General features: G+C 40.3%; 1 protein-coding gene across 3 annotated transcripts in view; it reads left to right on the plus strand.

The window, feature by feature from the left end:
• BTK (Bruton tyrosine kinase) overlaps positions 1-18,817 on the plus strand; it is a 300,928-nt gene that overhangs the window by 32,612 nt on the left and 249,499 nt on the right. For 2 of the 3 annotated variants that reach the window (XM_072124772.1, XM_072124771.1), the window contains 2 exons: positions 9,534-9,632; positions 16,992-17,057. In XM_072124772.1, the coding sequence (XP_071980873.1) occupies positions 9,534-9,632; positions 16,992-17,057 (165 nt within the window). Of the gene's footprint in view, positions 1-9,533; positions 9,633-14,803; positions 14,878-16,991; positions 17,058-18,817 lie in introns of those variants that run through there. The other variant, XM_072124773.1, reaches the window with a different exon arrangement.

Below are 18,817 nucleotides of genomic sequence, written 5' to 3' on the forward strand. Positions count from 1 at the left end.
AGTTCTGCATCAACTGAGATGTGTATTATGAGGTTCCGCAGCAGATGAGGTGTGTATTATGATGCTCTACCTCAGCTGAGGTGTGTATTATGATGTTCCGCAGCACATGGGGTATGCATTGTGATTATGCATACATTATGATGTTCTGCAGCAGCTGAGCTGAAACTTCAGTTGAATTTTTTTGGCATAGGGGTAGATATTTTTAGGTTCACCCTGTTCGTTAAATTACCTCAAAACTACCTTGACCACGACATTGCTGTTTGGGATGAGTTTCTGAATCTCTTACTTAATGTTAGTGCAAACTTTTTGTTGATAATTTTTGCATTTATTTATGAAAAAAATTGGGGAAACTTTGGAAAAATTCCCTATTTTCAGAATTCTAAATGCTATGCTATTAAAAAGCGCTTTAGGTATCCCGTTAACAAGCAGGTCCTTTTTTGTTTATGTCTGTCCATTTTTTGCTCTTCTCCTTCAAAAATCCATAACTTTATTTTTCCATTTACAGAGCGATTGAGGGCTTGTTTTCAGTGTGACAAATTGTACTTCCTAGTTACAGTATATAATATAAAAAATTAAACATTTGTTGAAATTGACAAAAAAATGCCTTTGCGCCATTTTCTTGTGGGCTCTGTTTTTAACGGCTTCCACTGTGTGCTTTAAATGAAACCTCCCCTTTTGTTCTTTGGGTTGGTACAATCACTTTGATAGAAGATTTAGATAGGTTTTATTGAGTTTTAATAGATTAAAAAAAAATTTAAACCTTTGTGTACAAAAAAAAAGTCTGTCCATATTCTGCCAATAACTCTTTTTATACTTCGGTGTATGTGCTATTTTCTGTTACAGGATTTACCACCGTGATCTCCCCCACCTTACAACTTGGTGATATCAACTCTTTTCATTTGTATTTAGACTTTATTGCATTGTCTGGTCCTATTTGAAGCATCATTTCATACATTGATTGTGGGATACTCTTTATATTTTGACCGCACTGGTAACCAATGCACAGTCTATTATTGATCACATTATTATCCATACCAACACCAAGCTTAGATTCAACATAATCTTCAGTAGGGGGAGAACAGGACATGTTATTGTCATGCACTGTGGATAGCACTTGGAGTGCTCATTTTAGATGTTTTTAAATGTCAGTGTTTAGTGTTATGTATAAATAATTTGATACCTTTTTTGCTACATACCATTGAATATAGTTGTCTTTTTACACATCCCACCTGTTTTTCTTTACAGGATTTACCACCAGTAAAAACTGTTTTTGTATTTTGATAGCTGCACAGCTTTGGGACCTGGTGATATCCAACATGTTTATGATTTTAATTGTTTATTTTTATATCTGTTCTAGGGAAAGGGGGGTTATTTGAACTTCTAGGTTTTTATTAATTTTATTCAAACTTTTTTTTTCTTTTTTAGCCCCTTTATGGTACTTTCGGTCTAGAGAGCCTTATTGCCCCTGCTATATATCGCAATACTACTGTATTGCAGTATTTGGCAGTTTTGCTATGGATATGTAAGCATCTGCCTTGGTAAGCCGCTTACAGATTGAGCTGAATGAGACTCCAGACTGTCATAGCAAACTATCCCTATCCCCCGATGACCTCATGGGGATATGCAGCAAATACCCACCCAGTATGGATGGGGCTCAGCCCAAAAACCCTCTCCAAACAACTGTTCCTGACCCGTGTCATAATAGTATGACACAAGTCAGGAAGGGTTTATCTTCTCAAACGATTTAAAACAAAATGGAGGTTCTATTTCGAATTATGGATAAAAGGAGTAAACAAATCTCAAAATTTGCTGTCCAGTTTGTCTCAAGTATGGCATAACCCCACCTGTAGATTTACACATTGTATGGGCCTGAAGCAAATCACAGAAGGGAGAGAGGGCAGATTTTAATGAAATAGTTTTCAGGTTCTTTGACATATTTTAAAATTTCCTGAGGTACTAGAAGTGTTAAAACACCCACAATTGACTCCATTCTGGAAAGTACCCTGCTCAAAGAATTCATCAAGAGATAGAGGCATTTTAACATCCCTGGTTTTTCATGGAATTAAATTCACTTTAGGAGTAAAATATTTTGTTTCCCAAAGTATGTTGCTTCGGCCCCCAAATATTTATTTTGTACAAGGGGTTTATGAAGAAAATACACCCAGTAGTTTGTTACTAGCTCAATTCATGCACCATCACAGTTTTTGTAAATCCAGTATTATTTTCCATCAAAGTAAATCAAAGGCCATTCAATATAAATCATGCATGTTAATAATAAATACAATTTATATTAACTGTAACTTAAAGAAAAACTACCACATATAGTGGTTATAGTCTTGTACCTAGGGGGCAGTATTAACCCCTTAAGGACGCAGGGTTTTTCGCTCATTTCTCGCTCTCCACCTTAAAAATCCGTAACTTTTTCATTTTTCAGTGTACAGAGCTGTGTGAGGGCTTATTTTGTGCATGTTACTTCTCCACCACATTATTTATTGTTAAATGCTGTGTACTGGGAAGCTGTAAAAAAATTCCAAATGTGGAAAAATTGAAGAAAAAAAAAAACGTGTTCGCGTCACGTTCATGTGGGCTCAGTTTTTATGACTTTCGCCGTGTGCTCCTCTGCTTTGCGACACATTCTGCAAGTCAGGCGCACAATGTAAGTGAATCGGTTGTATGGCATACAATGCAATTACTTGTACATCATTTTACATACAGTTAGACCGTACACATCATTTTATGACAATCATCTGTAAAAAAAATATGGTTCAAATAAGTTGTCATGTGCAGTGTCTTATTTCTTCCAATTATTTGTACTCTCACTAACCTTATAATAGGTAGAACTGTAGAATGGTGCCATTGGCCGCTAACTGTTCCTTTAACCTTAAACTAACCGTCAGCACTTTCCTGCTAGTCTGTCCTCCTTTTATTCTATCACCCACATCTCCTTTCTGAGTGTCCTAGCCTTTCCCCAATCTAGACTTATCTGTTGATGAGATCAGCTTCATAGTATTGGTTCAGAGTCTATTTATAAAGTGTAAGTCAAGCTGCTCACTTCCTGTGTAAATTGTCTTGCTGAGTAGTTCGTATCCACAGACTCACACCAGGGTCCCCATACCTTCTCAAATTTGTCAAGGCATTTTCCAGAACTCTTGTATAGGTGGGCATATCCAGCTAATGTGCCAGAAATCTGCCCCCAGTGCACCACATCGTGGGCAGGGGGAGGTAATAAAACTGGATCATCCTATTATTCACCGACGGGGATACCTTGGTGTGTGCGTCAAGTAAATCATTAATAGACTCTTCCTCGAGGGAGGGGATGTGCGTCTTCCACCTATCTATCGCTGGTAGACTATTGCTCATTACTTTCCTTTGGGTAAGGTGGGTGTATAATGCTGAGATCAGGCCTCTAGGGCCTTGAGTGTTGCAAATGCCTATTAGTGGATAAGAGGAGATAGGTGGCCTGGGATGGGGGGGGGGGGTGTCTCTATTTCTATTTCTGTTGTAGTTCCTGGAATGATTGTAGAGCATTCACGTCATATATACAGGCAGACCCTATCTTGTATGTAACCCGGGGGGGTTACATACAAGATAGGGTCTGTAGGTTTGTTCTTAAGTTGAATTTGTATGTAAGTCGGAACTGTATATTTTATCATTGTAATACCAGCCAGAACTTATTTGATCTCTGTGACAATTGGATTTTAAAAATGTTGGGTTGTCATAAGAATCAGGATTAACACTAAAGCTTCATTACAGACACCTTTGATAACTGTTCCAGCTGACCATTGTAGCCTAAGGATAAAGTACAATAACTTACCAATATCCAGAGGTCCGTTTGTAACTAGGGGTCGTATGTAAGTCGAGTATTCTTAAGTAGGGGACCGCCTGTATATGCAAGTGTGTGCACCCCTTCGCTCTTCGAAAGGGATCCCCCTCCAACATTTGTAAATGCGGCAAGAAAGGGTTATTCCATAGTGGCAACTCTGCTATAATGTCTGTGTATGCCGCTATCTTTGCCGCTGCATACCGTACCTGTCTGGCCAACCTATGTAGAGAAAGAAAGTAGAGGTTGAGGCTAGGATTGGGTATAAGTACAGGCTATGGCCTCAACTTATACCCAATCCTAGCCTCAACCTCTACTTTCTTCCTCTACATAGGTTGGCCGCACTTCCCACACTGGGGATGCCCAAATGGTTTTGGAGGTAGTGTTCCACATTTAGCATTTCAATATAGTAATGAAGGAAATCGGGTAAAGCCATTCCCGCTCTACTTTGGGGCGTTGTAGCGTGGAAAGATTTAACTTGGCCCTGGATGAGCCCCATATGAAAATACCTTTTAGAGAATGCAGTGCTTTAAAAAAAATTTCGTTAGCGGGACTGTCTCTGCAATATGACAAAAGTGGGTCCGTCACCTGTCTGCTTGTGTTTTGATAAGTCTTAAATATAGTGATGCCCAAGTCCATCAGGTCCCGTCCATGAAGATGCTCCTAGCAGCATAAAAACCGACGTGGGCCAGTTCACCAAAAGTCCAGAGTATACCCCAAAGTCATTTATGAGAGAGATAGCATGTGGTGGTGAGATAGCCGCATCTGACATAAACAACACCATGTCATCGGCCTATAAACCGACCCGGTCCTCTCACGTCCCCACAGTGATGCCTCAATACACTACATCCTGCCGGATTCTCAGGGCCAAAACATCGAAGATGAAACTGTTGTGTTACATACAGTATTAGTTATACAAATTTAAGCAAATATGTATTCAAATGCTGAATGTGTAGAAGAAGGAATTGACTGTTTTGTTGAGTGTAGTGTAAACAGTATAGTAATGCCACAATGTGTGACATGTTTCTTTTATAAAATTTGCATCACTGCTACTTTGAATATCTGATAATATTCCCTTGTGTAGTAGGAAGCAGGATAATGTAAAACTGCCCTCAGTTTCTGATGACAGTACTAAAGTTTCAAATATTTAACAGCATGGAAGGACAAATATGAGTCTGAATCTCAGACCGTACAGATCATGCTATATGTATGTGTTTGTCATTCCTTTTGTCAAAAGAATTTTACTTTTATTATTTTATTAGTTGTTGTTTAGGAAAATAAATTAGGGTGCTGTATGTAATAATATTATTATTATTAAGAGAGCATACCGTAATATATTAGGGGTGCTTTATTATATATAATGTAATGTAATGAGCATAGGCGGTGTAGTATATATATATATACACTCACCGGCCACTTTATTAGGTACACCATGCTAGTAACGGGTTGGACCCCCTTTTGCCTTCAGAACTGCCTTAATTCTTCGTGGCATAGATTCAACAAAGTGCTGGAAGCATTCCTCAGAGATTTTGGTCCATATTGACATGATGGCATCACACAGTTGCCGCAGATTTGTCGGCTGCACATCCATGATGCGAATCTCCCGTTCCACCACATCCCAAAGATGCTCTATTGGATTGAGATCTGGTGACTGTGGAGGCCATTTGAGTACAGTGAACTCATTGTCATGTTCAAGAAACCAGTCTGAGATGATTCCAGCTTTATGACATGGCGCATTATCCTGCTGAAAGTAGCCATCAGATGTTGGGTACATTGTGGTCATAAAGGGATGGACATGGTCAGCAACAATACTCAGGTAGGCTGTGGCATTGCAACAATGCTCAATTGGTACCAAGGGGCCCAAAGAGTGCTAAGAAAATATTCCCCACACCATGACACCACCACCACCACCAGCCTGAACCGTTGATACAAGGCAGGATGGATCCATGCTTTCATGTTGTTGACCCAAATTCTGACCCCACCATCCGAATGTCGCAGCAGAAATCGAGACTCATCAGACCAGGCAACGTTTTTCCAATCTTCTACTGTCCAATTTCGATGAGCTTGTGCAAATTGTAGCCTCAGTTTCCTGTTCTTAGCTGAAAGGAGTTGCACCCGGTGTGGTCTACTGCTGCTGTAGCCCATCTGCCACAAAGTTCGACGTATTGTGCGTTCAGAGATGCTCTTCTGCCTACCTTGGTTGTAACGGGTGGCGATTTGAGTCACTGTTGCCTTTCTATCAGCTCGAACCAGTCTGCCCCTTCTCCTCTGACCTCTGGCATCAACAAGGCATTTCCGCCCACAGAAATGCTGCTCACTGGATGTTTTTTCTTTTTCGGACCATTCTCTGTAAACCCTAGAGATGGTTGTGCGTGAAAATCTCAGTAGATCAGCAGTTTCTGATATACTCAGACCAGCCCTTTTGGCACCAACAACCATGCCACGTTCAAAGGCACTCAAATCACCTTTCTTCCCCATACTGATGCTTAGTTTGAACTGCAGGAGATTGTCTTGACCATGTCTACATGCCTAAATGCACTGAGTTGCCGCCATGTGATTGGCTGATTAGAAATTAAGTGTTAACGAGCATTTGGACAGGTGTACCTAATAAAGTGGCCGGTGAGTGTATATTAAGTAGGGATATTTATGTTTATCATTTATTTTGGAAACATATCGTATAACAAAACATTAAGTGGGCCACATTTATTAAACTGGCTGCTGCAGTTTTCTGTCATATGTTGCACATAAATACATGTGTAAAATGCTTGCACATGTATTTATGAAGTATTTGTGCCAGTTTCGTGTTGCGGCTGCTCTGTGTCTGCTGCACCACAAAATTCTGTACCTAAAGTTTCCTTTGGTGTGCCCTTTTTCCTTTGTAACTCTACAAGGGACTTAAAGGAAATCTACCACCAGGATGAAGGATTGTAAACCAATTTAACTTACATACAAGTGTGTGCCCCTTCTGGCAGGATCCACTCTTTAGCTTCTCATGCACTTTTTTTTTTTTAAAGGTTCTAAATTTTATGCAAAGGAACCTGAGGGGCTCCGGCTCCATATCTGTTAATTGAGCCTGGAGCCGATTTTAAAGGCTATTTCCTCGTAAAAACATGAGGAGCTGAAAGATACAGCCAAAGGGGACACACACTTGCATACAAGTGTGCTTGATCCTGGTGGTAAATTTCCTTTAATAGTCCCATCTTTCATTTTATAATTTATACAGGCGGTCCCCTACTTAAGAACACTCGACTTACATACGATCCCTAGTTACAAACGGACCACTGGATATTGGTAATTTATTGTACTTTAGTCCTAGGCTACAATAAACAGCTATAACAGTTATCAGAGGTGTCTGTAATGAAGCTTTATTGTTAATCCTGGTTCTTATGACAACCCAACATTTTTAAAACCCAATTGTCACAGAGACTAAAAAAGTTCTGGCTGGGATTACAATGATAAAATATACAGTTCCGACTTGCATACAAATTCAACTTAAGGACAAACCTACAGACCCTATCTTGTATGTAACCCGGGGACTGCCTGTATAGTTATAGCCTTTAGCATCCCATTTATTCAAGTTTAAATTGGCTGATTGAAACCCCAAGCTCTTATGGATATTTAAGTTAAAGGTATTCAAATATAATTTTGTATCACCTCAGTCCATACTTTCATACTATGCTCGACTGAGTCCAAATGATATTTTCTTTTAAGATTTGTTTAGAATCAATATAAATAATCTCCATGAGAGATCTAATTTAGGTTTACGGTAATCCAATGCTTTTGGATCCTTTTGTGTTTAATCAAAGGGTTTCAGCATTCACTTAAGGCATCTAAAATAGCAGTTGCTCTTGTATAAAATGGGCTGTATACAGTAGCGCTGGCATCTGTTTCCACTCCTGAACATGCCCCCCACTGCAAGGTTTCTTACAGCTGCCTTGTGTGGCAATGTTCTTGTACCACACACTCAAATTCACTCCTCATTCAGGCTTCCTGGCTCCACCAGTTCACATAGGTGCATGCACTCGCTATCTTTGCCTCTTAAAGGCACTGTGGGAACACAAGCTTGAGTGTTCCAGCGCATCAATGCTCACCTGGTGCTATATAACCGAGCATAATCTGTTCCCCAGCACATGAGCAAAGCTTCCTATCTAGTCTAGTACAGCTGAATGTTGTATCTGTTTCTTCTGACTACTCGTGATTGACCCTTGGCTTTTTCTAGGTGACTAGGATCCTGATCTGATACAATTCCAGCTTGTTTATGATACTATGGTGTCTACCATAACCGTCTACCTGTTAACCAACATTACTTGTCCACTCGGACTGACCTTGACCATTTGTTTGCCTGATCCCACACCAAAGTCTCGGTGCCAGTTGGGCCTGCAGTTATCCTCACTACAAAAGGCTGTGGCCATGAGATCTCTTTGCAGCGAAGTCCAGAGCTCTAAATAGGACTTAAAGAATGAATACTGGAAAGATCCAGGAATTATGCCCTTAGAAGTCTAACCAGTAGGATACAACAGTGGGTTCACGATCCACTGCTTGTTACAATAAATTTAGTAATGCCGTATTGCATGTATTGATCATGTTATTCATACCACTTGGTAAGCAGCATCAAATTTAAACTTTTTTAGAATAACAAAAGTATTTAAGTCTATACCCCTTGCCTCATGGAAAGAGTTAAGAGTTCACCAATGAGATATATGTGAAGCCAAAATGTTGCAACTAAACACTCCAAATTATCCCACAAAATGCCCTCATTCATCTAGACTGAAGTAAGATTATATAAAAAAAAATATTACTTTAATTGGAATTGAGAAATTGTGTGAAACAAAAAATGAAAACAGAATTGATATTTTTCAGCACCAAACTACTGACTATTATAATCTTATGATATAATCTGCCCCACAGTAGAATATGTGATATATTAAGGTGCATGAGAGGATCTTGAAGCTAATGCAGTGTTCTTTCTTATAGCATTAATGGTGTTGTTAATCTACCAAAAACTTATCATAAAAAAATAAATTAAAGCAAGTGGGACTTGTAAATGGGTATTCCCATCATATATTTCTGGAAGTGTATATACAAGTGTGCATTAGAGCCACCTCTGTTTCACACAAGCACAGTGACCTCTCCATTGCAGAATGTGGGATCACTGCCTCCATAAATTGGCAAACATGGCCTACAGCTTCTTTGCTCTGTAAATAATTGATACTGTTTCAGCAAATTTGACATATTGGGGGTCATTTACTAAGGGCCCGATTCGCGTTTTCCCGACGTGTTACCCGAATATTTGTGCCGATTTCCCCTGAATTGCCCCGGGATTTTGGTGCACGCGATCGGATTGTGGCGCATTGGCGCTGGCATGCACGCGACGGAAATCAGGGAGTGTGGACGAACGAAAACCCAACGGATTTGGAAAAACCGCCGCATTAAAAAAAAAAAAAGTGTCGCCTAGACTTGCACTTACCTTCACTAGGAATAGGCCGGTGAACTTGAGTGCATTTTGGCGGGCCTCGGGGAACTTCAGCGCAGCAGCGCCACCTGGTGGACGTTGGAGGAACTACCTTAGTGAATCCCGACCGGACCCGAATCCATTCGCTGGATCGCGATTGGACCGGGTAAGTAAATCTGCCCAATTAAGTGCATAATAATATGGGATACACGTGTTATGTTAGCAAGTAAAATCTCATTTATAAATATTTTTTATTTACAGCGTCGAGGAAGTCGAAAGGGTTCAGTAGATCTAGAAAAGGTAATTTGCGTGGAGTGTGTAGAACCTGAAGAAAACCCACCACCAGAAAGACAAATACCAGTAAGACATCTCTTTCCAAATTATTCTTTTCTTCTTTTAATAGTTTACTTTGCAAAAATTGTAATTAACATAGAGGCAAACACACTTGTTGAAATTTCATTTACTGGGATAGGGTGCGGCTCAAACCCATCTTCTTCCACCGCCATTAACTCCCACCATTGTTGCTGGCACTGATCATGGGCGTTAACTTTTTAAATGGTGCTGGCAAAGTTGTCAGCAGCAGTTACATGGCTAAACCCCTTGCAGCAGCACAAGCATGTTCCTAGTGCAGGCCGTAAGCAATTTGGGGGGGGGGGCACTCACATGTGCCGTCATCGGAAGTCACAATCCTCCTCAAAATTGCAACACACAGTGCTGCCGGCATGCCAGTGCATATGCGGCCGAAGTAATTTAAATGCCTCTGGTGGATATCACTAGTGGCCAGGGATGCACCTAACCCAGTGGTGGCGCACCTATGGCACGGGTGCCAGAAGTGGCAGTCAGAGCCATTTCTGTGGGCACTCAGACCATTGCCCCAGGATAGAGTTCACCAAATATGACCAAACCTTCCTGCAGTCCCAGGCAGCTTAAGAGATGCTGCTCTCAATGCTATTTTAAAACAAGACTTCATTGTCTGTTTGGAAATGTGGGAAAAGTGAGAAGGTGTGGACAGGGCTGCATTATCTTTTGAGGTCATCCTGCTGGACCCACTGTTCTTCCTGTACACAGAGACCCTGGAGAGAAGCTATAATGAGAGTCTTTTTGGTGGGCAAAGAAGTGGTGGCCTCAGGGGGCCGATACGATAGAAAGATGTGGAAGAACAGGTAACAATAAGTTACTTCTTAAAAAGCCATATTGGCACTTCACGGTAAATAAGTGGATTTAGCTTGTAGTTTGGGCACTCTGTCTCCAAAAGGTTCGCCATCACTGACCTAACCTACCACTGCTGGTGGCAAACTATATAACAATCCCCCCCCCCCCCCCCCGTGGTCTAATAGTTATAGATATTACATTGAGTGCAAGTAATCAATCGAATCAATCAGGGGGAGGAGGAGGAGGAACAAGATGATGTATACATTTGTTTTACATACATTGTAAAGATACATCAGAAAATCATCTTGCTGTATTATTGTAGGGACAAGGTAGGAGAAAAAAGGAGTGTGAACCCAGCCTTATCTGCAGGACAAATTGTACTCCTTAGTGTCAGCATATAATATTCCAATATACTGGGGAGGTGATAATAAATCCATGTTTTTTGCAGGATGAGCTGACGTTTTCTTATTATTATTTTTGGGAGTGTACAACATTTTGATATATATATATATTTTATGTGTGGCAAAATGGTTATAAGGATATTTGGATGTTAGATGTATAGTAGCCTGGGGTGGGGTGGACATTTGTAGTATTGTTGAGCAAGACATGTGTAGCAGAGCTGAGCTAGACAGGTGATAAAGCAGTACTGAGTTGGACAAGTGGTGAAGCAGAGCCAAGTTTTACAGGATGTGAAGAAGAGCCATGTTGGATATATAGCCATGGTGAAATATAGCTGAGCTAGACAGATGTAGCAGTGCTAAGCTGGACAGGTGTAGCCAGACAGTTGGTGAATCAGTGCTGGTTGAAAAGTAGGTGAAGCAGAGCCGAGTTGGTCAAGTGGGGAAGCAGAGCTGAGTTGGACAGATAAAATGGGTTGATGTGTCCACCTCAGCTTTTCTACATCTGTGCATAGTGAACAAGTGGTATGTTAGGGACACAGGGGGGCATCAGTGCTGAAAAGGAGAGTTTCCTGGGACAAACAAAATAGGCCAGCTTTACAAGACTGCCCTTACACAAATGACAGTAAGGCCTCTTGCCTTTAAGTGGGTATGATGTGTCAAACTTCTATCGAACTAGCATTGTGAGCTTGCGGGAAAGGAACAGGGAGTGACATATTGGGGAATATTCATCAGGGCTTCTTCATCAGAAACCCTGAAATAATTGCAAATGCTAGATCATCTGCCACCTTCACGCCTGTGGGACGTGAAGGGGGGGGGGGCGCAGGTGCCCAGTAGTGACCCATTTATTTAGACAGGCTTATATTTTAACATTTGATGTAGCGATCAGCAGTTGTACATTACAGCTCCAATTGCAGGTGTTATTCCCTTACATGTTGGGGCTTCCAAAGTGGATTGGACCTCCACCACTTAAGCTGCTCAATGTCCTCGGTAGCTGGGCCTTGCCTCCAGTTTGCTCAGTGTGTTACATAACATAGTGTAATACAGCATCATAGGATTGCTTGTTCAAGCCAATCTGTTAGTAAAAAAAAGTTTAAAACACTTAATAAAATTTTTTTAATAAAAATAATTTATAAAATAAAGTAAAAATCCCCTTAACACCAACACACAAATACGCATCTAATGAAGTACAAAACAACCCCCACATATTTGCTATTGCCATGCCAGTAACAATACACTGTAAAAGCATCCAAAAAACTTGCCAAAAATGTAAATTTTTCATAAAATCCCTTTACAAATATGTTCCAAAAAGTTAAGTGCACCAAAATGGAACCAATAAAAATAACAACTCAACACATAAAAAATAAGCACTAAACCAGCTCTAAAATATTAAAGTTGTGTCTCCAAAAAGATGGCGATACAAAAAAAATGAGATTTCCTCTATATTAGTTTTTCTTCAATAAAATTGTAAAAATATATTAATGCGGCATTACCGTGATCTATAGGCTAAAGATAACATATTATTTTTACCTTATGGTGAACGGCTGCCAAAAAATAGGAAATTGATATTTTCTTTTCTTCCATAAATTCAAGAGTTAATAAAATGTCATCAATAAGCTAAAAAACCTCTAAAATATTTTAGAGTATACTATACAAATAAAGAATTTGTACAGTGCATCTAATCTCACAGAAAATAAGCCCTTATATGTTCAAATTTAAAAAGTGACAATGCAAATCTGCTCTGATTGGTGCACCTTCCCTTCAATGCTATGGCGTATGCCCATACAGCAGTTTAACAACTCATATTGGGTTTTTGCTTACTCTGAAGAGATTGGATTTCAACCCATCCCCCCGTACATGTATGGCGTAGTGGTGTTGGGTTGCATGAAGAAGGCCGATGCACCCACTGCTAATACCCACGGTCAGTGCTTGATTGCGGGTATTAACCCTTCTGATGGCGCCCGCAAAGCAGCACTTAAAAGACGGAGACGTGTGGATGATCGTTTGCCAGATCGTTTGGCAGACCCGAGGCTGTCTGGTTTCTGCAGATTCGATGAGCCAGTGGCCTTGATGCATTATTGTATCAAGTGACTTTGAAAAGTCTAGATGTATAACATCCACATCTTCTCCACTGTATATTGTAAACAGTCACAGGACAAGTGCCAAAGATGGAACCAGCAGGGTGGTCTGGCTGAGCTATTACATTTACGGCAAGGGCAGCAGCTAAAGGACTTTCTGCAGAAGTAGAGTGAGGGTTGCTGTATTTAACCAGTAGTATTTCTGCAGCCATTCCACAAGCAGAGGGAACCACCCAAAATTAGCTCACTTGTGGCAAGATTTTTATATGGCAGAAGCACATATATAAATGCATAAAAATCCTAAATACACAGAGGATGGTGTTTTCACAGAATATTATATTTGATGTGCGTGCATGGGATTTGGATAAATCACATTCATGATGCTGCACCTATATTATGCTGTGGATCTTCCACACAGAAAATCTGTAACACGCTAACCAGGCGTCTCTTTGAGATGACCTTGGTCTCAAAATAGCAGCATCTAACTATAACCATGACTACAGTTTGGAACTACTATTTTACCTGTTAGAAAGGACAAAGCATGACAAACAAAGGTCCCAGAAATTGGTGAGGTGCAGAGCCCAGGTTTCCATAACCAGGGGGTGCACCGAGAAGGATGGAAAAACCTAATTGTACCCTACAGAAAAATTACATGAAAATCCAGATCAAATATACAGAATTGTCTTATTTGTTGTTCGGTTTTGGTGCTGATTTACATGCATTTTCCTCCACTTTTATCCACCAGATCTTACATAATTTCAAGAAAAAATCTACATCACCCATAGACTAAAAAGTAAAAAAGAATTGACTCTATTTCTGGGTTGAAAAAAATGTATTGTCCACATTATTTCTACAATTCACATTCAAGTTACTATATAATGATGCAGTTTAATCTGTGTTTAAAGAAAACCAGAATTTTATCCCTCACACTACTAATACCTGCTTGTAAAAGGTTAAAGGAAATCTACCATTTAAAAAAATAAAAACCATGTACAAATTCTCAACCCTGCTCCTCTTGATGTTGATCCTGGCGCTGTCCTCTGCTAGCCTTGACATGCCGGAATTGCCTAGACAAGAAAGAGCACAGGGACGAGATTTCCGGTGCTCTGGGCTGATAATTATGCACACCACTGCCACCCCCCTCTCCCATGCGAGAGGGAGTTGACATCATGTGAGGGGCGTGAATTCCCAGCATTGGAGAGCAAGGGAATTGGCAGCCCAGAGCGCTGGACATCTTGTCCCCACGCTTCGGACGGCTAATTATAAGTTTCTTTTCTGGTGATCCCAGTGTGTCAAGACTAGTGGAGGACAGAGCCGGGATCAACGTCAAGAGGAGCGGAGAGGAGTATTTGAACATGGGTTAAATTTTTTATTAATGTCCTCACAATATCACCTAAAATTATCTGCCATTGAGGCAACATACCCTAATTACAGACATTTTCTAATATGCAAATGAGTAGAGAAGAATCTGTGAACACCTCCTTCTTTTGACTGACAGCTCAGTGTCTTTTCAAATTTCAAACTGAGCAGACAGGAAATCCTCTCCCTGTCCACTTCCTTTATTTTACCTGTTTATTTTACCTGTTTTATTGAAAGGTTCCCTTAAAGGGGTTGTGTCACCATTGCACATTGCTGTAATTGGGTCCAATGCATTGTTAAAAGTACTTTCACCATTTACACTTATTACAAAATCTGCAGGCTTACTGAGATAACTCCTTTTGTTCTGGTTGCTGGCGCCCCCCGGTGGTAGCTGTGTCCCGTCCTGAGCAACAGCTGATCTGGCCGAGTCTGCGCACAGGGAGTCAGTCAGCTGTTCTCCACTACAGATCACTCCACGGGCTCACAGCTCCTCTGCACACTGAGAGATCATCTGACACACTGCAGCCAATAGGAGGTGAGAGAGGAGGAGGGGCAGAGATTGTGCTGTGATGGCCACTGCTCACCAGCTACACAGGAGCCTACAGCAGCAGATACAAGGTAACTGCAGCCAGACATGTCTGCTCAGAGGAGTCCTCCCCTAACATGGATCATAGCAATGTATCAGCCCTTTCCTCCTTCCACCATTAGTCAGGTCACACAGGAGGCTGCAGAAATCTCATGTATATCCATCTATCACATGTATATCCATCTATCACATATCTATCCATCTATCACATATCTATCCATCTATCTATCACATATCTATCCATCTATCTATCACATATCTATCCATCTATCACATATCTATCCATCTATCACATATCTATCCATCTATCTATCTATCTATCTATCTATCTATCTATCACATATCCATCTATCTATCACATATCCATCTATCTATCTATCTATCTATCTATCTATCTATCTATCTATCTATCTATCACATATCTATCACATATCCATCTATCTATCTCATATCTATCTATCATCTATCTATCACATATCTATCTATCTATCTAGTGATTTGGTTGCAATTCCTTACAAAATACACAGAAAGAGATTCAATCAACATGCAAAAATACAAAAGTTTATTAGTAAAAGTCATAAAAACAACTATTGCACCTAATTTTGTACAATCAATGCATACAAGAAGAGCAAAACAATGTATTCTCACAGCATCATGGTCGGTCAGGCGGACAGTAAAGTGTAAATATGTCCACGCGTATCCTCACTTCAAAGTGACTTCCTCAGGGGTAAGTGGCACTTTGGAGTGACGATACACGTGGGGTTTGCCTCCCCTGCACCCACCTAGACTTCCGCCATGCATGTCAGCCTGACCGACCATGTACGTGTTTACTATGTGCAGTGTCCTGTGTAGTGTGCAGGGGGCGCCAGATTCAGGATTTCTGGCGCACGTTCTTTATGAATCTGGTGCCCCTGCACTGCTTTGACAGACTGCACCAACTTTTTTTGGTGCACTTTTAACATGGGGCGTATGACACATTTCAATTGGACTTCTATTGGATCAGTAAATGCAGGGACTATTTGAGCACAGCAGGTGGAAGGAGACTCTGAAGGCTGAGCGCTCTGTAGCACTGAGGTGAGGCCAGTGAGTTGCCTCTGTCAGTGCTGTGCATGTGCCTGGCTAGGCCCCTCCCACATCTGCTTCTGTGTGGAGCAGAATAGAGGCTGAACAAGCATCATAATAACAAATAGAAAGGAATCTTTACTTCCAGGTAACCATTACAAATAGATTTTTGAAATATTTTAACCTCTTTGACAGCTTTTTGTAGTCAATTGTTTCGTGGCATAACCCCTTTAAAGCAAATGCTGTTCAATCACAAATAAACTAATCATTTGCCAAATTTATGCTTTTCTTGAGAAAATCTTTATTCTAAAAGCAGAAAAATACAATTTTCTACATATGCAAATTAGCAGTATGGTGCCTCATGAACATGTCCTTGAGGTCCAATGCATTTTTTCTTAACAAGATTGATCAACTTAGTAAGAAACTTACCTTGTTTGCAAATGACTTGATTAACCTTTAAAATTAAGTTAGAGAAGGTGCACTGGAATTTGCAGCAGCAACATCCAATGTGCACCAAACATCTAATTTTTATTAAATTAAAAATGAAGTTTGCTGCACATTCAAAGCAATGATTTTTTTTAACGAAAATACAGGACCCATCTCCAGTCCATATGTTTATATGCGACACGGGAGCTGACAGGATCCTTTTAAAATCTGCACGTGATCTGAGTTGTGTGCAGATGCCCTAGTTAACCATTGTTCCTTATTATTAGGCTGCCAGCATAGGTCTGCAAACCACTGCCATGTGTGTAATATGCTGAAATATATGAGGCTGCGTACTGGACAATTTTTCAATGGCTAGAACATGGCCCAAAAATCAGTTGTGTGCAGGTAGTCTTACACTGCAGTGACAGCGTGACATGCATGTTGATATTCACATGGATGAGTAGGGTCTTGCAATTATACAGTGTAAAAGAGATTATGACAATATTAGTGTGGTATATACAATGGTATTACAAGTCTGTGGCATGGATCAGGAATATACTTTTGACAATGCTACATGAAGAGAAAAACAGGTAGGGTGCCATATATTGTAATTAAAACTAATGGGCAAACAAACGAAAAATCTTTCTTCTTATTTCAGACAAGAGAAGAGTTTTCAGATACTGAACAGATGAGTATTATTGAGCGATTCCCCTACCCATTCCAGGTAAGATTTACAGTATTCTGAAACAATAGATAAATCAGCAATAGATAAATTTGATGCAATGATGCATTTGAAAGAGAAATGAGGATTTGATCTTCAATTTCTGAATTTGAAAACAAAATTGAAGTTCAATGTCATTTGGTGGGTGGAAGTTTTTCTGCTGTAGACAGGAAAGCACTTTGCCATGATAAGATATTAGAAGGTTTCTTGTAGTCACTTGTCATACTAACTTGTGCAAAATGTGTTGAAAAGTGTAACCGTCATTTAAAGTGTAACCGTCATTTCAAAAAACTTTTGATATGTTGTAGGGCAGGTAATTTTAAGAACTTTTGGAATTGAATTAGTTACCCGAATCTTGCTTCTTTCTCTTGTATTCTGCAGACTTCCCCTAGATGTCAGTGATCTCTGACATATGGCTGTTGCTAGGGACATTCCGTCTTCAGAAAGGAGCAGAGACTATGGAGCAGGAGACACGCCCCCATTTCTCTCCCTGCTCTCAGCTGATTACCTCACAGCTCACTGCTCCAGCAGTCATGTGCAGGGAGAAGCCCTAACTAATATAGTGACAAAACAACTACACTCTTATCTCTCCCTCAGCTTTCTCTACACTTGTGTATACACAAATAATCCACACATACACAAACTGCAGCCCCCCTCTCCCCATCACCTGACACAAGAAAGTGGCAAGCTCTGCCCTCATGTGCTGTGCTGAAGTTTTACTTAGATAGATAGATACATAGATATGAGATAGATAAATAGAAAGATAGATATGAGATAGATAGATTTGAGATAGATACATAGATAGATATGAGAAATTAATAGATATATATGAGAGATACATAGATATGAGAGATAGATATGAGATAGATATGAGAGTAGATAGAATGAGAGATAGAATGAGAGATAGATAGAATGAGAGATAGATGATAGATAAATAGATAGGATATATAATAGATAGGATATAGATAAATATGAGATAGATAGATACATAGGAGATAAATATGCGAAGAGGTACTAAATGAGGACTGAGAGGCGAAATACTTTGAGAAATGATTCCCAGGGACACCTGGAGCAGAATTATGTTTTTTAGATTTTTTGCTCAGAATGACGGTTACACTTTAAAGGAATTTTAAGGAAGTCCAGGTTCAGCATGTAAATGTTTTTGTTTGTTATTTTCCAATATACTTTCTATATCAGTTCCAGTTTCTGTGTGTCCATCACATGACCATGGACTGATTTCTATTTACTGGAAGTACACAGTGAAGCATATATTGACATATATGTCAATAAGTATAAAGTTGTCTTTTATGCAAAAAGGTAACACTTAATTAACAAAACACATACATAATAATAGCATTAAGAACATACATAAAACAGCTGATGGAGCCAGTCCTTCCCTCCTTCACTGCATGCCCTGCTGTGATGTGGTCAGGCCAGGCAAATGACTTTGCAGCACTGCACTCCCTCACTTACGGTGCTGTCACATCGTACGGATGGCATTGTCCCTGCAGCCTATTCTCCCCTGAAGACCCCAGTTGCTGGGCTCCTTCCTGTTTCTTCATCCTGCAGATTACAGAGCTGCTTATGCAAGACACAGGAGGTCATGCCCCCCACATCATAAACCGGAGCGATGGAATGGAGGAACAAGATGAGTGGAGTGGTGCACTGTCTGTACTGAGTAGGGCAGGAAATGCTTTTGTGTAGTGAGTGGGGGAGGAGGGGACTTGTGTGTTGTGAGTTCAGGAAGGGGTGCTTGTGTGTCT

Source organism: Engystomops pustulosus, chromosome 9 (assembly GCF_040894005.1).
Source record: "Engystomops pustulosus chromosome 9, aEngPut4.maternal, whole genome shotgun sequence".
NCBI lineage: Eukaryota > Metazoa > Chordata > Amphibia > Anura > Leptodactylidae > Engystomops > Engystomops pustulosus.